Below are 20951 nucleotides of genomic sequence, written 5' to 3'. Positions count from 1 at the left end.
TCAAATGAAATGCCAGTTACGCTTTATCTCCTTTAAATATCACACACATTTGTCATGGCCATTAACTGTTTTTGCTGGTTTTCTGGGGAGCTATTCTCACTAATAGCAACAGGTTACGCCTAATGTTTCGTTCCGCTCCCCAACTGGATTTATGTTTAATAGTGAATATTGTCTCCTGGTGAGTGACTTTTAGGTACAACTTTGTTTCTCATAGGTGCTATACAAAGAGAACATGGGGAAAGCAACCCCCACACCCTTCACTCCTGAGATGGAGAGAGTCAAACGCAATCAAGAAAACTTTAGCTCGGTATTTGAGGGGAAAAATAAACCATTAAAATTCTAACAAGTCTGACCATCATGGCAATACCACTAATTCTTCTCACGGTGTTTCCAAGACTTGATACCTTTTTAAAATTCTTCCTTGGCCACTTAAATCCAACAATCCAACCTTGCTGGTTGACACTGAGTTCAAGCCTTTTATCTCTTGCTTTCTACTGTAACATGTTAATGGCTTTCTCCTCCTGAGGTGTTTCTCACACTGTGTGACGTTACTGAGCCATAATACCAGCTAGATTGATGACTTTTCAAAACTGTTTCTCCTTTTGCTTTCTGATGTCGGGATACTCTCTTGGCTCCTCTAGGTACTGTACAAAGAGAATATGAGAAAAGCAACTCCAACCCCTGTCACTCCAGAGATGGAGAGAGCTAAGCGCAACCAAGAAAATATTAGCTCGGTATTTCCCGACTAAACAGAGCAGTGGGACAAGTTGGAATTAACATTTTAACACCCTGAATACAGGCCTTTGTTATTCAACTGAAAATGACACTAAAATTTAAAACAACAGATAATGCAACATCTTGGAAAATGTTTTAACATCATAAAAATGTGCACTTCTTTCACTGAAAATTTACACTGAGATTAACACAGCCGTGTTTTCCCATTCCAAATGATCATACTAAACATATAATGATTGCCTCTGGTTTTCCTCCTCTTACACATGACTCTGAGGTAGTTTTTCATAACCAGCTATAACAAATTGACCCCTAACATCTTCTACCTCCTGCTGTTATTTCTAAGGTATTTTATTAAATAGGTAATACCCAGAAATTACTATCTTCACTGTGATCTTCTTGTGTTTTTTGTCTGGAAGACTCTGACTTTGGTTTGGGCATATTGGTTTATGTAATCTGGGCACTACCTAATGGTTACATGCTTCAAAGGCCAGATCTTTCAAAGTCCAGTCAATATCAGAGTTAATGCAAAATACCATCTACTATTCTGGCACTGGTATTGCAATTCCTATTCAATTCAAGAGGCCACTTTCTTCCTCTTTTTCAGACTTACCCTGTGCCCCTTCTCCTTTGAAAATGAAAATGTTTCATTTTCAAAGTCAAAACAAGTCTTGTGACCTCTGATGTAAGCCTTGCCTGTCCTTGTTCTGACCTGGTAAACTACTAGTCCAATGTCTGGCCACCGTCTGTTGACTCAGACTTCCCTCACCAGTCCCTTCCATTCGAGTCTGTTGACGTCTTTGAATTAGAAGAAAGCCATACCCTGTGCTCACGCATGGTGTCTCCTCCACAGGTTCTTTATTCTGATAGCTTCCGGAAACAAATACAAGGCAAAGCTGCCTACGTGCTAGATACACCAGAGATGAGGCGAGTAAGGGAAACCCAACGGCACATCTCAACAGTAAGTCGGGAATTGTTTTTTAAATATATTTTTATATGTATGTGTCTGCCCGTCTGTGTGTTTACTACAATGCCTGCAGAGGCCAGAAGGAGGGTATCAGATCTCCTGGAACTGGAGTTACATTTGTTTGTGAACTGCCTCATGTGTGCTGGGAACCGAACCCAGGTCCCCTGTGAGAACAACACATGCTCTTACCTGCTGAGCCATCCCTCCAGCCACAAGAATTCTTTTTGATCAGCTGGCCAGCCTGCTGGAACATGTTCAAACAGAGATCGGTCACACTGTCATATTTCCATAAAGTAAATTCCTCTTTCAGGTGAAATATCACGAAGACTTTGAGAAGCACAAGGGCTGCTTCACACCAGTGGTGACAGACCCTATCACTGAGCGAGTAAAGAAAAACACACAGGACTTCAGCGACATTAACTACCGAGGCATTCAGAGGAAAGTGGTAGAAATGGAGCCAAAACGGAATGACCAGGATCAGGACACCATTACAGGTAACCGAGAGCAAAGCCACAGCTGTTCCAAATGGAAGGCAAGGACCACGTCTGTGAAAGAAAGGCCCTTTAGCCAGTCTGCAAAGCTGAGGCCTCAGAGGCACCGGCTGCCTGCCATCTTTGTCCTTAGGCCAGAACCTGTGCTAAGCAGGAAGCCTAGCCCTCCTGTGACTGCCAGCACCCCTGCTTGGTTCTCAAGTTACAGACAAGTGTGAGAGCTTTTTTTTTTTTTTTTTTTTTTCCCTGACTGCTGGCTTGCCTTTCAGGTCTGCGTGTCTGGCGTACTAACCCGGGTTCAGTTTTTGACTACGACCCAGCAGAAGACAACATCCAGTCCCGAAGTCTACACATGATTAATGGTATGCACACTCCCAGAGATTCGTGCCAGAAACACCACCTTCTAGCGGACTAGAGTCAAGGAGCGATCCTTCCCTTCCCTTTTCATCTTCTGAGCTTGCTCACAGACTGGTGGGCCAAACTAAGCATGCTCAGTTTAGGGAAAGATTTTGACAAACTGTCTCACTTCATGGCTTCCTCAGATGCCATTATTATCATTTCTGTATTTTCCTAAAGAGAAAAGTTAGTAAGTTAAAGAAAAGGTGATAATAAAATACATAGACAAACACATGTTCATCAGGAACATTTTGAACTATTTGTGTTAGGGGGATATTCACAAGGGTAGTGGCACATACTCATACTGTGTGTTCATAGAGAAGACAAACCACTGGGTCAGACATTGCTGTGTATTCCTTTAACCCCCATAATCGGGAGGCAGAGGGAAGCAGATCTGTTTGAGTTCAAACCTAACTTGTTCTGCACATTGAGTTCCAGGCCAGCCAGGGCTCCATGGGGAGACCCTACTTTCTGTTTGCTTGGGCTTTCTTAAAGTAAAGTCTGCTGTGCTGTTCTTTAAGGGTTTATGCTGTAGTCTGTGGATAAAGAGGGACCTACCCTGACATACAGTTTTAAGGTTGTACTCGCAATACCGTGGGACACAGGAAAGACACCTCAATCCATCTGGAAGTGAGGGAGGCATTTCTGGAGAAACTGAAAAGTGACTGTGATCACCCTCTATTCACTGAAGCAAGCCAGGAGGAATGGGGTGGTGGGAAGGCCCAGTAGTTAAAGACAGACCCGAGTCTGACACTTCCTTCTGCTGCCCTTGGCCATTTCATCTCTTCTCTGAAAAGGAGAACAGCAGCTATACACTAAAAGAATCGTGTGTAAGCCACAGAAAACCACTCAGAACTACGTTTGACAAAAACGAACAGCAGGATGGAGGCATCACTGCTGTAGAAACCTTATCTCTGTTGCCTGTCTCCTAGCCCAAGCTCAGCGCCGGAGCCGGGAGCAGTCTCGATCTGCCAGTGCACTGAGTGTCAGTGGGGGTGAGGAGAAGTCCGAGCACTCTGCGGACCAGCACCTTTCCACGTACAGTGACGGAGGCGCCTTCTTCTCGGCAACCTCGACAGGTACAAGTGGACGGTCAAGATGGGCGTGGTCGGGCACAACAGTAATCCCCGCGTCTGGGAGGCTTTGGTGTGGGATTGCAAACCTGGGGCAGCCTGGGCTACATAGAGCCTTTGTCTCAATCAAACAAACGCAACACCAACAAAAACAATGGATGCTGTGGACTGACAGCCATGAGGTCAGCTCACTGATGCTTACTAAGCAATGTTTTTAATTTAAAAGTTCATTACTTTTCTGAGAAAAGATTAGGATTGTGGAGTTACATGAAACTACATGTTTAATTTTCATAATTTTACTAGCTCTTCTCTTCACAGGAGTCATTAATTGGAGTAAATACAACAGTGCTTGGTTGGTAACCACAGATGAGCTGTCTACCACATGCCTTTACAAGCTGTTTCTTTTCTTCTTTGCAGCGTACAAACATGTGAAAACCACCGAGCTCCCACAGCAACGGTCATCCTCAGTTGCCACCCAGCAGACGACACTGTCTTCTGTCCCATCCCACCCATCCACAGCCGGAGTAAGTAAAGAGGAACGGACACAAATGACTACATTTGTGTATTTGTTTTTGTTTTCTTTTTCATTCTGATTATAACATGTATAAATGCATATAAATACATAAATACATCCTGCTGGGTCGTGAAAGGTTGCTTATATGTATATGCATTTAGGGCTGACCAATTAGTATTAGATAACCAATTACAGGGCTCTTTCCAGACTGATTCTGCTCAATCATTAATTGCCTACAGCTCTTCAGGTAGGGGTATGGCCTTGTAAGATTTCTCCCAGTGGTTGAAGTCTTGTTTAGGCAGCCATATTGTTGAGGTTTCATGGCTGCGCCTTCCCTCACCTTTATATTAGGTACAATCCTGCAGCAGACATCCTGGTCCTCGAGCCTCTTTGATGTGGGATAAGAGGTATACTCATCTGCAGGTATAAGGATAAGTAGAATGCAGTTAAGAGATTGTACTGGTTTAAGACTGCCTGCAGTCCAGGTAGACAGCTGTTGGTTATGGTCAAGATATAAGTGTCGTTATTGCCTTTTAGGAATACCTCACGGTCCTGGTCAGTTTTGTAGTTCATAAACATCACAGCTGGGTAGGTCTGTTGATCTCCTCCTTTGGCAGCTTGCATAGCACCTTCAGATATTGAGAGCTAGTCCTTTAAGGAGGAGGCTTGGAGGTCACGTCCAGCTGGATTTCCGCAAGTCCTGTGTTTGAAGTGGGTGGTGTCTTCAGCAATAGGCACTTATTTTCCAATTATGGGGAGCAATGAAGGGCAATAAGAATAGCCCATATGGTTTTGGGGACCTCTTGGACTCCTCTATCAAAAACTCCAAAGGAGGTTTTCATGCCTAGCACTAGAGTTTTTGTTAGTCTATGGCTCTTTGGGATAGCATTACCATTCCACTGACATCACTTCATTAAAGAAATACAATAATATATGTAATATTGTATTTATTATATTCTATATATGTCATTATAGGTAAACATAAAATGATTCCCGTGGTTTTCTTTATCCCGCCTCCCCTCTCCCCAGCTAAAGCCCTCCCCTCATTTTTCCCATTCCCCCAGTCAGCACCTGTGTCCTGCTGTTCCCCTCTCTAGAGCCCTTTGTCTCCACTTCCCTGGTTTCTGCAGTTATTCCAGGGTACACACACACACACACACACACACACACACACACACACACACACACACGGAACTAGGATCCATAAATAAAAGAAAATATGTGGCATGTATCTTTCTGGCTGTGGGTTACCTTACTCAGGATAATATGTAGTCCATCCATTTACCTGCAAATTTCATGATTTTTTTAGCTGAATAGTATTCCATTGTGTATATGTACATTTTCATTATCCACGCATCAGCTGAAGAATGTTTAAGAATTTGCAGTTCCAGGCTATTGTTGAGTAGAGCAGCAGTGAAAGTGGATGAGCAAGCATCTGCAGCACAGGATCATCAGATAGATACTTTGGGCACATGCCAAGGAGTGATGGAGATGGCTCATAAGGTAGATCTATTTTTTTAAATCTATTTTGAGGATTCTCCACACAGATTTCCAGAGTGTCCATGTATTCTGGATATTAATCTTCTATAAAATGTATAGCTGGCTAAGATTCTCTTCCACTCTGTGGGCTTGAACATTTCATTTGCCACGCAGAAACTTTGCAGTTTGATGAGGTCCCACTTGTCCATTGTTGGCCTTTATTCCCAGGTAAATGGATCTTACTCAGAAAGTCCTTCCTTTATCTACATTTTGAAGGGCACTGTCTACAGTTTATTCTAGCAGTTTCAACATTCATATTTCATATTGAGGTCTTTGATCCATCTGGAGTTTACTTTTCTGCAGGGTGATAGAGACAGGTCTAATTTTATTCTTCTACATGGGGACATTCAGTTTTCCCAGCCCCATTTGTTGAAAATGTGTTTTCTCCAATGTGGTTTTTGGTTCTTTGTTCAGATATCAAATGGCTGGAGTTATGTGGACTCATGGTCTGATATTGTTTTTGTTTCATTGAGCCATACGTCTATTTTTGTTCCAGTACCATTCTATGTTTATCACTATAGCTCTGTAATAGATCTTAAAACCTAATGGTAGTCCCTCCAAACTTATTCTTTATACTCAGGATTGCTTTGGCTATCTGGGGGTCTTTTGTGGTTTCATATGAAATTTTAAGGTTCCCCCCCCCCAGGGGGGGCGTTGATTAGGACTGCATTGAAGCTGTAAACAGCTTTTGGTAGGATGACCATTTTCACAGTAATAATCCTACCAATCCATGAACATGGGAGGTCTTTCTGTTTTCTGGTGTCTTCCTCAATCTTTCTTCAGTGATTCAAGTTTGTATAGTAGAGGTTTTTCACCCCCTTGGCTAGGTTTACACCAAGATATTTTTTTAGGCTTGTGAATAGGAATACTTCTGTGATCTCTTTCTCAACCTGCCTGCTGCTGTTGGCTACCGAGGTTTCTGAGTTGATTGTGTATCCTGGCACTTTGCTAAAAGTGTTGATCATTTCTACAGGTTTTCTGGTAGAATTTTTGGGATCAAAATGTAGTATCTGCAAATAAACATTGACTCCTTTTCCAACTTGCATCCTTTAATTTCCTTCTCATCTTACAAATGTAGCTAGTGCTTCAAGGCTGGATTTGCCAACTACAGCCTTTTTGAGGTATATTGCCTCCAGTCACACTCCCTAAAGCTTTTATTGGGAAGACATGTTGGATTTTTTGTTGTTGTTGTTGTTTTTTGTTTGTTTGTTTTTTGTTTTTTCGAGACAGGGTTTCTCTGGGTAACAGCAGCCCTGGCTGTCCTGGAACTCAATCTGTAGACCAGGCTGGCCTCAAACTCACAGAGATCCACCTGCCTCTGCCTCCTGAGTGCTGGGATTAAAGGCATGTGCCCCCCCCCAACCGGCACTGAATTTTGTCAAAAAGACTTTCTATATCTATTAAAATAAGCATGTAATTTTTGTCTTAAAAGTCCATTCATGTGACTTATTATATATTTATTGACTTACATATATTGAATTACCCCTGCATCTCTGAGATAAGTCAACTTGATCATGGTCATCTTTTTGATATGTGCCAATACCTGTAGGTATTGTATTAAAGATGTCTGCCTCCATACTCTATTGGCCTGTAGTTTGTATTACATTGTTGTATCTTTACCTAGTTTTTGTATTACAGTGATACTCGTTTCATGGAAGGAATGTGGAAGTGCCCTTCTCTTTCATGTGTGTGTGTGTGTGTGTGTATTTCACTAATGTGCTATTTAATCTCCATGAGTTCTAGATTTTTTATAATTACTAGAAATTTACTGATGATTTTAAGCTTCATTACACTGTGGTCAGAACAGATAAATGAAATTATTTTAATTGGTCTGAATTTGGTTTGTAAGAATTGATTTGTCTCAGGATGTGGTCTATTTTAGAGAACCATCCATGGGCTGCTGGGTAGAATGTGTATTTTTTTAGTGTCAGTTGGAATATTCTGTTGATATCAGGCCTATTTGATGTATAAGGGCATTCAATTCAGACTTGTTTGTTTTTATCCAGATAACCTGCCTCTTGGAGAAAGTAGAGTAGTGAAGTCACCTGTTATTACTGAGTTGGGAGTTAATCTTGTCTTTAATTCCAGAAGTACACTTTTTATGAAATTGGGTGTGCCAGAGTTTGGCACAATATATGTTTAGAAACATGATGTCTTCTTGGTTAATTGTTCCCTTGATTAGAATGAAGTTTGAAGTCTATTTTGTCAGATACTAGGATAGTTCCACCTGCTTGTCTCCTACCTTATTTGTTGAAATACTCTTTTCCATCATTTTACTTTAAGGTGGTACCTATTTTTTAAAGCTTCTTGTAGACCACAGAAATATGTATTTTGTTTCTTAATCCTTCCAGCTCACCCAGTTCTCTTGATTAGAGAATTGAAGCCATTCGTACCAACTTTGGGGGTGGAGTTGCTTGCTGTCTGTGTCTTGGTCCTAATTTGCACTTCGTTCGTTCTGCCCCTGTAGCCTCTTGCCTGTTCTTATTCTTCACACCAAAATATTGCTTCTGATAGTGTCCATCAGGTTGGCTTGATGAGTCAGTAGGCGGTCACTGAGCAGTCTCTGGCTGTAAACATCCGGGAGGTGGATTTTGTTTTGTACAAGCTGATCAGTTGTCCATAAACCTCGGTAGGATACCTGAGGAAAGCTTGGCCATCAGTCTCAGCCTAGCCCATGTGGGGACTGGCTTTGTCTTGGAGTCATTGGTATGACCACGCCATGTCAACAATACCTTCACTCAGGACTTACTCTAGTAGGACGTCCTCTGCTCCCTACAAGCCTTTTTTCTTCATTATACTTTCATCATTGATTTGTACGTATGTAAGCATTTCTCCCATACTTACTTATGTGCACACGAATGCAGAGGTCAAAATGGCCACTGGATCTCTTGGAACTGGAGTTACAGACAGTTGTGAACCACTACTTAGGTACCAGGAACTGAACCCAGATCCTCCAAAAGAGCAGTTTCAACACTGAGCCCTCTTCAGCAAGAAAAATCATTAGGTAGCTTGAGAGCGTAAGGAAGAATGAAACATCTTGCCTGGCGGTGAGGTACATGCTTTTAACCCCAGTACTCAGGAGGCAGAGATAGGCAGATCTCAGCGCATTTGAGGGCAGCCTGGTCTACAGAGCAAGTTCCAGAACAGCTAGGGCTGTTACACAGAGAAACCTTGTTTTTGGGAGAAAAAAAAAGTGACCCATCTTTTCCTGTTTCCCTGTTCACTCATACACCTCCTTTGGGCAGGTGTTTATTCATAACCTTAGCATCTTAGATAATACTTCTGGTTCCAGGCATAAACTCATCAGCATATGATCTGCAAATATTTTATAAGGTTTTTGTTTTGTTATTGGTTTTTTTGTTCTTTTGTTTTGTTTTTTTGTTTGTTTTTTTGTTTTCCAAGACAGGGTTTCTCTGTGTAGCTTTGCGCCTTTCCTGGAACTCTCTGTAGCCCAGGCTGGCCTCGAACTCACAAAGATCCGCCTGCCTCTGCCTCTTGAGTGCTAGGATTAAAGGAGTGTACCACCAACACCCGGCTTTGTTATTGGTTTTTGTTTGGTGGTAGCTGCACAATCTTTTGTCATTAAATTTATCAAAAAGGTCATATGCTCTTACCAATATATGCTATTTTCCTTCCCATGAATAGAAAATCTTCCGTGCCATGTATGACTATATGGCTGCAGATGCAGATGAAGTGTCCTTCAAAGATGGAGATGCTATAGTGAATGCTCAGGCGATTGATGAAGGCTGGATGTATGGCACTGTGCAGAGGACCGGCAGGACCGGCATGCTCCCAGCCAATTACGTGGAAGCTGTTTAAGTACTTCAAGATCTCCATCAGTTTGCAGTGTCTGCATCTTACAGGCAACATTTCAGGAGACTTCAGTGTGTCCATGCTCTCAAGCTGCCTAATGTTTTCACTTATATCAATATCACTTAATGTATTATCATCTCTTCTGTAGAAACCTGAGTTATTCTCCATGAAACCAAACATTAATTCATCTGTTCAATTCTTAAGCTAGACTTAGATTCATTCTTTTCTAGATTTACACATGAAACTAAAGACAGTAAACATGTAAACGCTCATTTTGAAAATTACCACTATCAACTCTTCTGTTTTAAAGTATGTTGACATTCACAATAGAATTTTTAAAAGCTTCTGTAGTGCTATGTAACCAAGTCTTTCCTAATTATAAAAATGTTTCAACATTATTCTGGACATGCCAAGCAATATCAGAAAAACAGAAGAATCACCTTTCTCTTGTTTACTAAGTGCTAATGCTTGTGCTTCTAAACTTGTTTCTGTAAGTTATAAAGATGTCAACATAAACTGGAAACTAATAAAATCTATAGTTCTGCAACAAACTGCTCCTGGGCTAAACTCTGATATAAAGTCCGATTTGAAAAGTTACCTACATTTGGGGCTGCAGCAGTGGATTGGTGGCTAAGCAGCACTGGCTGAGCCAACTTTTGGGGTTGGTATTAATCCATACGATTTCAGCAAACTTCCCTTAAGAGCTCTTCAGACAGACCTGTGGGATGCAATATTAACTTGAGGGTCTCCTGCTGCCTGAATGTAGCGGAATGACAATATGGGCAAACACTTGTTGTGAAGGAACAAGAGGTAGAAAGAACCAGTAATGACTACCTGACCACTTGTTTTGTTTACAAAACATCCTTCTGGAAGATTCAAAGACTGTCCCTATAACATGATAGCTACAGTAATACAGCTGTCGGAAGCAGGTTCTTTTAGTTGCTTTTTGTTTTTGGCAGTGCTGGAGATCAAATCATGGGTCTTGGGCGTGCTAAGCAAGTACCCCCTTTCCCCTCAAGTTTCTTAACATATGCATCAGAGACAAGGGGTTGAGTACTTCAGCACAAATCACACACTTGTGAACACATGACTACAAGCAACTTGGGAAGGAAAGGATTTATTTGGCTTATACACAATGGTGGTTTGAATAAGATGTTCCCAATAAAGCTTGGGCATTTGAACAGTCTGGCAGCTGTTGGTAAGGATTAGAACGTGTTGTCTTATTGGAGGTGTGTCACTAGAGGCTCGCCTACGGTTTCAAAGACCTCCCTCCATTCCCAGTGTGTGATGATATATTTGTAATCTAAGAAAGCTTGCCTGAAGATCAGAGGACAGAGCCCGCCAAGGTCAGGCAGTGGTGGCACATACCTTTAATCCTAGCACTCAGGAGGCAGAGATCCATCATCTCTATAAATTTAAGGCCACACTGGGATACAGACTAATCTAGCCTTTAAAAAAAAGAGCTGAGCTAGGTAGTGGTGGCACACACCTTTAATCCCAGCACTGGGAAGGTTGAGACAGGAACTAACTCTCTTGCTGAGGCCCTTACAGGCTGAGGAGTTGATGAGGTGAGAGGTGGTGGCTGTGGCTTATTCTGCCTGCTTCTCTGATCTTTCAACTTTCACCCTGCTTTCTGGCTCTGGGTTTTTATTATAAGACCATTTAGGATTCGAGCAACACCAGTGCACTTTGCTTCCTGTTTATGGATCAGGATGTGAGTTCTCAACCATGCCTGCTTGCCGCTATGTTCTCCACGATGGTGGTGATGGACATCAATGCCTCTACAATTGTAAACTCCACTTAAGCCTCTTTAAGTTGCCTTGTTTATAATATTTTATCATAGCAACAGAAAAGTAACTGATACACATGCCGTGATGAGTCCATCACTGAAGAAAACCAAGGGAGGAACTCAAGCAGAACTTGCAAGCAGGAACTGGAGCAGAGACCACCATGAAGAACTCTACTTATTGGCCTGCTCCCCATAGTTTGATCTGCCTGTCTTTCATGTGACTAGGGACCACGTGCCCAAGGGTGGTACCACCCAAAGTAGGCTGGGCCTCCCACCTCAATCATTAACCAAGAAAATGCCCCCCACTGACTTGCCTGCAGGGTAAACTGATATGAGTATTTTACCACTGTCCAAACTGGCACATAAATGAATGCAGTATTACACAACACCTTCTCTCACTATTTAATAACTACAGATTTAGAAGTCCATGGAACCCATAAAACAGAATAAACCAGAAACTTCATAAGGCAATCCTGAGAAATGGGGGAGGGGCAAGAGAGGATCATATTATCCTTACTCAGATCTCAAACCACAGATGTTAAAATCAAGAAACAAAAGTAAACACTAGAAATTAGTTTTTATACTTTTATTTTAAATAAAAGTACATTTTAATAACCAGTCTCAAATGGCAAAATATTACAGTCAACTCTCAATGACTCATGAGAAGTTTTACTATATGAAACAAAGACTCAACAGTAAGCAGGGCTGCCTGCTACTTCCAAGACTGTGAATAACACCCCAACCTCACACAACAGTGCCCTTATTTCTCATCTGCTAGTGTAGTTAAAAATGTAATTAACAGGTATTCGTTAAATTTTAATTTAAAATTAGAAAAATTCATCAAATGTACTTCGAACGTAAAACTGAACTTTCACCAAGAGCAGCAAAATATCAACAACTGACTGGCTTGAATTCTGTTAGGGCTATCCACAGAAAGAGTGTTTACAATGGACTGAAAGCAACTGCTAACATACCAACAGAGGAAGCAAGCTGCCAAATTGCACATTATTTCATAGGTAGAACTTAGTGTCACCTGCTCCTGCCTCGGACCAAAGTTCCCTGATAGCGGGGCAAGCACATGACATGCTTAATGGTTCAAGAACAGTGTACTCAGAACTCGAGAAGAGTATACTGAGGAACTAGCTGTTTCATAGCACATGCGTATACTATGAACAGCAGTAAAGCAATCGCAATCAGACTCTTAGAAATGAAAACTATTGTGGTTCAGAGAAAAGTTGTCCAACTTACCACATACCAAATATGAATAAAACTGTTCTCTGTAACAAGAAATGACAAACTCTTACATGAAGAGGCAAACATTGCCGGGCAGTGGAGGTGCACACCTTTAATCCCAGCACTCCGAGAGGAGAAGGGCAGATCTCTGTGAATTCAAGGCCAGACTGGTCTACAGAATCTACAAAGGTGGGTTCAGAACAGCCAGGGCTGTTAAGAGAAACCGTCTCGAAAAGCCAAAAAACCAGAAATAGGCAAATATTTGAGGACTGTATGTAGGCCTGTCTCATAAATTTAACAATCATCAAAATAGGAAAGCAGCCAAACACAGCCTGACTGCCACAACACAACTATTTCTGGATAAGATAGGCTGTCCTATTTTTCATCTGCATCAAAGTATTTTTGAAAAAAATTCTTCTCAATGATTTTAAAACAAAGAACAGGAAGTGGGGCTGGGAAGATGGCTCAGTGGCTAAGAGCACTGGCTGCTCTTCTAGAGGATCCAGGTTTGATTTCCAGCACCCACATGGCAGCTCAGAACCATCTAGAAGATCTGATGGCCCCTCTTCTGGCCTCTGTAGATACTACATGCAGATGGTGCAGACATGAATGCAGGCAAAACACCAACATACAAAAATAGTTCAAAACAAAACAAAAACTGGAGGTAAGACAGTTTGCTCTGTGCTATGACTAGAATACCCTGCTGTACTTTGGTTTCTATCAATTCGTTTCTTAGAAAATCCTTAGTCTATAAAGAAAATGTTTTAGACTTCTTATTCAATTATTCGCAGAGGTAATTTTAATGATCTATTTGTTTCATGACATTATATTGAACATCCTAGGTATGTATCTTTGAAGAACCAAGGCTTCCTTTTAGCCAGACATTTACAGCTGGGAGTGTAGGCAAAGTACTGAATGAATGTTCTGTTAACATTTGTTGAAAACAGGGTCTTTCGTGTCCTTGAACTCTCGCTCCTCCCATCTCTTCCTTCCAAGGCTAAAATTATAGACACAAGCCACCACACCCTCTTGATTATGTATTTTAAAATAGTCACTCAAGTTGCTCCTGCAAACCAACTCCAGTACTGTTTTAATGAAAAGCTCTCAGGAACCAATGGCTATTTTCAAAATACAGGACTGTTTGTCCTTATACAAAATGGCTTTAACATCAAACTTTTGGCTGAGTATGATACACAGTTAAAGCCTACACTGAGAAGTCGGAGGCCAGTGTGGTCTACCCAAGGAGCCAAGTCTACAACAAAACACTGTCTCAAATGGTTTTTTGGTTGAGGTTAGAGGATTGCCCTGAGTTTGAGGCCAGCCCTGGCACTTAAGTAAAACTATCTCAAAAACAAATTCACCTGTTTTCCTCTCCTCACTGCATCACTTCCTGTGCATTAATAAGCATATATTTGATGTTTAAAAGTTGGTTTTATACTCAATTGTAAACCAGCAAAGACAACATTTCTTCTGCTACAACCGAAGCATAAAAGTTACATGGGAGAGGTTGTTCTTTTTGACATCAGCAGTTTAAAATGTTGCCTGGATTTTCAAATCACATTAAGGGCTCATATTTTATACCACTGGTACTTTCCAGGAATGTAAACATCTACAACATAGGTTATGTCAGCATTTAATTGAAGGTTTTAGTATATAAAGAAAAAAATGTAACAAAATTGTACCATTTCCCATCTATTCCAAGAACTTAGATTCTGTAGGAGCACTTTAACAAAATAACTACAGATCTGAAATTTGTAAGACATAGACTTTAATGGATGCTTCCAAAGAGCAAATATAAAGCCAGGAGCATAACAGAACCATTAACTGAGTGATCAGAAACTGCAAAATGAATTAATATGCCTATAATCAAAACATTTGGGAGGCTGAAGCAAGTGTTGCTATGGGTTTGAGACTAATTGGTCTACACAGTGAGTTCCAGGCCAGCCTAAATTAGTTACGATAATAAATGCAGGCTTCTGCCCCCAACCAAGTGTCACCCCCAAAATGCCCACAATTGCAGTTCTATAGCCTGCTGACGTGGCTGACCAACTGGCTGAAGTCAACCTTAATAATGAAATGAACCCGGAGCCTTAGTCAAAGCTGAAAGCAAGGCCAATAAGGGGCAGTGTTATCTAATAACTTCCATTGACTTCAGAACCAGCACTTTATTTTCAAATTTTTACCTTAAACCAAACAAAACCCTCCAATTAATATTTATAAAACATAATCTTGACTTATATATTTTAAGACCCTAATTTCCCTGTTTTATGGGTTTTAAAACAGGTTCTTATTCTGTACACTAGGTTGGACTTAGCACAAAGCAATTATCTGCCTCAGCCTCCCAAGTATTGCAATTACAAGCACAAGCCACCACATCCAGTGTCCAACTATTAACATTTTAAATTAGTGACATTCTAATGACCCTTAAATATGTAAGTGGATTCTTAGCTACTTTCAAATTGTACTGAAAAAAACAAGAATCCAAAGGCAATGTCTGTCATTCAACAACTGTGCTTTTAATCTTTGGATTTAAATTCTATTTAAAAACTGTATTAACCTGATTAAGTGAGCTCATTGCTCACTATTTGAAATGCAAAGACCCTGCAGTATTCAGCAGTAGTTTAACTTGCTGAAACAGAGCAACATCTTCAGTAATAAACTCAGTTTGAACATCAAAATCCACTATGTTCAGACATGAAAAATTAGATGCTTTTCATACCACTAGATTCTTTTAAAAAATTAAGATGGTTCAGCAGTTAACAACAGCATTTGTTGCCCTTTCAGAAGACATGGGTTTGATTCCACAGGCTAGCTCACACCTGTCTATAATTCTGGTTTTCCCAGGGATCAGATGCCTTCTTCTGGCTGTCATGGGCACCAGGTATGTACATAGTACACATGCAGGCAAAACACTTATGCACAGGAAATAAGAACAAAATTTTTTAATTAATTTTATTTGTGTGTGCACTGCACATATAGAGGCCAAAGGACCACTCTTCTACCATGCAGATCTCAGGGACTGAACTCAAGTCATAATCAGATTTGGTGGAAAGCACATTGTATCTTCTGGGCCACCTAGCCAGCCCTTTGATTTGTTTCAATACATATAACAATTAGGGCATCACACTGGAATGTTAATATTTGTTTGTTTTTTTAATTAAACATTAGAAAAAGTCTGAAGAAGGGGTTTCATGTAAAAGTAAAGCAATACATTGGAGTCAATTGAGAAATATTAATGCTTTTTGCTATTTTAGGAATTAATGTGGAAATCTGCTCAAAAAAAGTTAAGCCAAGAATACTGAAAGTAAACTGACTCAACTTTATATTTTCCATAAACTGACCAATGGTACCAACCAATATTTTAAAACACAATTTCCTTGAACTACAACTCAGATCTGCGCTTTTATTAAATTCAGAAATTTAAGCAAATCATTTTGGTCACATTTCCTGCTACACTTTGAGCTCCCTAAGCTCTGCTGTGCCTACGAGTGAGTAGACAAGGGTTAAGGAATGTAGTTTGTGAAATGAGCACTCCAACCACTCCCCACAAACTCTGGGCTAATCGATACTACTCACTGAATGTTCATGCACACCTCTTAATGCTTAATGTAGCAACTGACAATGCAATCCACCATTATCAATGTTTTTAAAAGATAGTCTTCTCCTCATTAGTTATTGACTTCTAAGTCCTTAAAAGTCCAATAGTTCCAGAATTCTTAAGATGATCTTTGTAGGTAAATATACTTAGATCTAAAAATATCTGTAGTTACTTATGAATGAAAAATGATACTAACTTTATTTACTAGGGGCAGCAGGGGAGGGAGAGGTATCTCTGTTGGAAAAAAAAAAAAAAAAAAAAAAAGGTCCAGACCTTAAACTACAAACAGTTGGAATGTCTAAGCAGAGATTGAACTGAATTTGAAACTAAGATCACCCATTGATTTTATTCAAAAAAACAAGCAAGATATATCCTTTGGAAAGCATACAACACAGCCAGGCATGGTAACAAACACCTGTAATCCCAGAACTCTGGAGGCAGAGGCAGGAGGATCATAGAAGTTCAAGGCTAGCCTGGGCTACACAGAAAGACCACATCTCCAAAAAACAAACAAACAAACAAAAACAAAAACAAAAACCCACAACCCACAGATGCAACAAATATATGAAGTTAGGCACTAACTATCTGGTAAAATTTACAAACGGTTTAATTATATATATCCTATTTTTTTTTTAACTAGACAAAACATACATATAAAAAGGGCAGTTTCAAATTTCTTCCAAGTTTAGTTTTCAACATATGTGATTAAACCAGGTATCTCTATGTCTTATAGTACAATCTGCAATGAAAATATCCAGGCTAACTCTCCATTAAGAAGAAACATAGGCACATTTTCTAGTGGCTTGGGATCCTCTTCCAAAACCAAAAGAAAAAGAAAAAAAAAAAGTAGTGGCATGTAATATTTTTTGGTTCTAATAATTTTAATTATTCTGGACACTTTAGAAAATAAACTCATGTTTTAACTAAATACAAAACTATCTGTTGCTTTATTTGTAGATACAGACTCCTACAAATATCCACAGTACGTCATGAAGTATTTTTAATATCCATATGGATATTTTGATATTAAATATATACAAAAGTTTCTATTAAACAAAACAATGGTATTCACATGAAGCTGCAGAAACTCGTGCAATTAACGAAGGCTGAACTTTATAAATTAAAAAAACACTGTCTTTTATACATAATGTACAAAGTCATGCATGTAAGAGTGAACACTATACCTCATAAGAGCACATTTTCACAGGCAAATGCTGCTGCACAAATATTTGCCAATGCCAAATGAATGGAATGTTAGCAATTAAGTGTTAATTTTAACTAACAAATTGAAAATTGGTATTTCTCTCAAAGGTTTTCTACAGGTGTTATATGAAAGAAATGCTCTCATTCTTTTGCATCTCAGTACAGGTGTTTCACCAAGCACAACAAATATAAATATTTTTGAAAAAGTATAAACACCTTTATCAGTTCAAGTGTAAATAAAACTTTTCTATCTTACTTAAAATATTTGTATGAGCTACACCAAAATATGCATGAGTTAATGTATGAAAAAAAAAGTATGTATATCTCGTTTGCTTTCAAGTTTCAGTAACATTTAAATTTCTTTTAAAAAAACTATGTATACTGGCCAAGAAAATACAGTAGGGAATATCTTTACTAATGAATTTATAAAACTGACCTAATAATTCATTGTCTTTCAGGATTTGATATCTTATCAACTCTGCAAATTTTCCTCTTTAAATGGTGCAGATATTTCTAAAAGCCAAAAAATAAAATCTGGTGGTGAAAAAACTTTCCATTTTCTTAAAATACTAAGAATTTTCATGGACTGGTGATCTCCAACGTGACTGTAGATTTCTTATTATAGAGTTTGCCATGGTACCAAGTTTCTCATGCATTTCAAATAGCTGGCTTCCAGAGTAACTGTACAGATCTTCTGAATCCAGTTGAAGAGCAAGAGCACTAATTTGTGCCACAAGATTTTTAGACAATGGGGTATCCACGGTTACAGGATCAATCAAATCTAGGAGAAAAACAAAACGCCACATTAAATTGCCACCAATTTTTAAAAAATAATTTGTATGTATCTCCAATCAAAATGAAAAGGAGAGAAAATAGGCTAAGATACACTTGCTCAAGAAAATGCCAGAAAAAAAAATCTACCACATCTTATTATTCTGTATATGATATAACTGAACAAAATTTCAACATCCTTATCTACATCTTGATGGACTAGAAAACTGACACAATAATTAGAGAAAACCAACTAGACACACTAAAATTAAATAGGTTTTCCCCCCACGTACTTAGAATGGGGGATAAGGCACAATTTGGTGAATTAACAGTCATAGTCAAAGTAAAACAAAGTATTGGGCTGAAGAGATGTCTCAGAGCTTAAAAGCCTGTTCTTCCAGAAGACCAGGATTCTTCCCGCATCCACATGGCAAATTACAATTGTCTCTAATTCTAGTTCCAGGGGATCCAAAGCATATAAATACATGCAAGGCAAAATGTGTATATTCTAAAAATAAACATTAAAATTTTTCTTAACTGTAAAGGTGTAAAGAAAGTTAAGTTTTTTTCAAGAAAGTTTGTCTTCCAAAAAAACCTATCATGCTTGGCTAGCATACCTGAGGCAAGCTTTTCTTCATCAGTTGAGAGGGGCTTGCTTTCTACTCCATTTACTGCCTTCTCAGAAATATCAAAAACTGGAATCTCTTCAAGTCCACGAGATTTCATCTTGATTATAAATTTACAAACAGTAACAAAGAGAAATAACAAAACTTATTTTTAACTGGAATGACACGAAATGCCCACAGTCTATAATCAACTCAGTTAATACTGTTTAAAAAACCCACTACTACTAACTACACAAAAATAGTATCACAGTAGGTATGGTGGAGCAATTCTGTCATCCCAGCACTCTGGAAACAAATGCAGGTGGATCTACGGTAAGTTAAGAGGCTAACCAGGGATATACAGTGAGCCTTGACCCAAAGTGTTTCCTCAAAGAGCATAAAAATTTATAATACATAATTTCTTAGGAAACATAGTAACAGTAGCTGATAAAATTAATTACCCAAGTTCTGAAATGTAGAAAAGGCTACTCTTAGCACAATGGTTATCTTTTATTTTCAAAGCTACAAACAGCTCACTGGCAGAGCACTGTCCAGCATGAATGAGGTCCTGGTCAAGGGCCAAATCCAGAATAAACTCATAAGGTATTCCCAGGTTTCATGGACCACTGCTCACAGAAATTACTGTTTAAAAAGTTGTCATAACAACAATCCCATTCAATGGCACAAACAAAACGAAAACTGTCACATAAAAACTGTAGAAGGGCCGGGCGGCAGTAGCACATGCCTTTAATCCCAGCACTCGGGAGGCAGAGGCAGGCGGATCTCTGTGAGTTCGAGGCCATCCTGGTCTACAAAGCGAGTTCCAGGAAAGGCGCAAAGCTACACAGAGAAACCCTGTCTCGAAAAACCAAAAACTGTAAAAGGGTTTCTTAAGAAAACCAAAGGAGAAAAGCAAACCATAAGCTCATCAGTTGAGTAATAGATTTAAAAAAAAAAATGTGGTATATCCATGGAATACTGTTCAGCCATAGAGTTAGATCCTAACATATTAGTAATAATTATAAAACTAGAAACCTAAGTTTAAGCAAAGAAGTTAATTAACAACCATAGCTTGTGGTGTTCCAATATTTAAGTATGTCCAGAGTAGGTAAGCCTATAGAAAAACCATATGCTGTGGGTGCCTAGGAACAAGGGATGGAAACGAAGCATGACAGATAATAAGTTCACTCCCTTCTGACCTCTATAGGGTTCTGCAGGCACGTGGTACATATGGGCACATGCCCACATACACATACACACAAATTTAAAAAAAAAAAAAACCTTTTGGAAAGAGAAAATATTTCAAAAATTCTACCTGTGAGACTGCAAATTAATAGTATAGATTCTGGGTTTTGGTTGCTTTTATACAATTAACATGTCAACAAAATGTTCTACAGTATCAGAAATTTGAAAAAAAAAAATCAAGTAGTTTCAAGAATACAGTACACATAGAACACACCCCCAAAGAGGTAGTAAACCACACTTTAAGGAAACCTAAGACAGTGGTTTTTACCCTTAAATAGTCTAGTTTTAATTTATCCACAATTCTAATATTATCAATGAATAAGTCACGACCCCTCATATTACGTATAAATACTTTCTGCCAAGTAAAATTTTCGTGGGGGGTGGGGCTGGGGGGTTAGAATCTAAAATCTGTCCTAAGCTATATATATACATTAAAAAAAAAACTTATGTATAAATCTGCAATAGTCTTAGACACGTTTAGATTTGAGAATCTAGGTTTCAGGAATACCTAAATAGCCATGAAACAACCAGCTGGTAGAAATGAAAAAGGAGAAAAGATAACAGATTTCGAAAAATAAAATTTAAAAGTGAATCTAGAGTATAGTACATAAAAACAGAACTAAGTAAAGGAACAAACTTTCCAGTGAGATACAGAAGGGGTTTTAAACAAGTCTAAATGCAAGCTTTTATTACTGTTGGTAGAACACTTGTTGCTGGTTTTTGCCCCCCTTTCTTTTTTTAAGGCAAGGTCTTGCTTATGAAGTGTCGATCCAAATGTCTCTACTTCCTAAATACTGAGATTAGAGAGGCATGACACCACTCCCAGCTGGATCACTTATTAAAATACGACTCTTGGGCTGGAGAGATAGCTCAGCAGTTAAGAGCACTGGCTGCTTTTCTAGAGAACCTGGGTTTGTTTCTCAGCACCCACAGGGCTGCTCACAAACATCTAAACATCTGTAACTCCAGTTCCAAGGGATTT

At 39.3% G+C, this 20951-nt stretch overlaps 2 protein-coding genes across 29 annotated transcripts in view; one reads left to right on the top strand and one right to left on the bottom strand.

Moving 5' to 3' along the window:
* Neb (nebulin) overlaps positions 1 to 10077 on the top strand; it is a 196481-nt gene extending 186404 nt beyond the window's left edge. For 18 of the 24 annotated variants that reach the window (XM_037204780.1, XM_037204781.1, XM_037204762.1 and 15 more), the window contains 8 exons: positions 215 to 307; positions 642 to 734; positions 1586 to 1693; positions 2010 to 2193; positions 2460 to 2552; positions 3519 to 3665; positions 4077 to 4183; positions 9358 to 10077. In XM_037204780.1, the coding sequence (XP_037060675.1) occupies positions 215 to 307; positions 642 to 734; positions 1586 to 1693; positions 2010 to 2193; positions 2460 to 2552; positions 3519 to 3665; positions 4077 to 4183; positions 9358 to 9531 (999 nt within the window). In that variant the 3' untranslated portion in view covers positions 9532 to 10077. The remainder of the gene's footprint in view (positions 1 to 214; positions 308 to 641; positions 735 to 1585; positions 1694 to 2009; positions 2194 to 2459; positions 2553 to 3518; positions 3666 to 4076; positions 4184 to 9357) is intronic. The other 6 variants (XM_037204783.1, XM_037204782.1, XM_037204779.1 and 3 more) reach the window with 2 other exon arrangements.
* Positions 10078 to 16734: 6657 nt separating this feature from the next.
* Rif1 (replication timing regulatory factor 1) overlaps positions 16735 to 20951 on the bottom strand; it is a 61611-nt gene continuing 57394 nt past the window's right edge. For all 5 annotated transcript variants that reach the window (XM_028877982.2, XM_028878266.2, XM_037204760.1 and 2 more), the window contains 2 exons: positions 18737 to 18845; positions 16735 to 18129 (listed from right to left, as the gene is read on the bottom strand). In XM_028877982.2, coding sequence (XP_028733815.1) covers positions 17918 to 18129; positions 18737 to 18845 — 321 coding nt within the window. In that variant the 3' untranslated portion in view covers positions 16735 to 17917. The remainder of the gene's footprint in view (positions 18130 to 18736; positions 18846 to 20951) is intronic.

This window comes from Peromyscus leucopus, chromosome 4, assembly GCF_004664715.2.
Source record: "Peromyscus leucopus breed LL Stock chromosome 4, UCI_PerLeu_2.1, whole genome shotgun sequence".
Taxonomy (NCBI): domain Eukaryota; kingdom Metazoa; phylum Chordata; class Mammalia; order Rodentia; family Cricetidae; genus Peromyscus; species Peromyscus leucopus.
The sequence above is the reverse complement of the archived record's forward strand: the minus strand, read 5'-3'. Positions and strand labels throughout refer to the sequence as shown.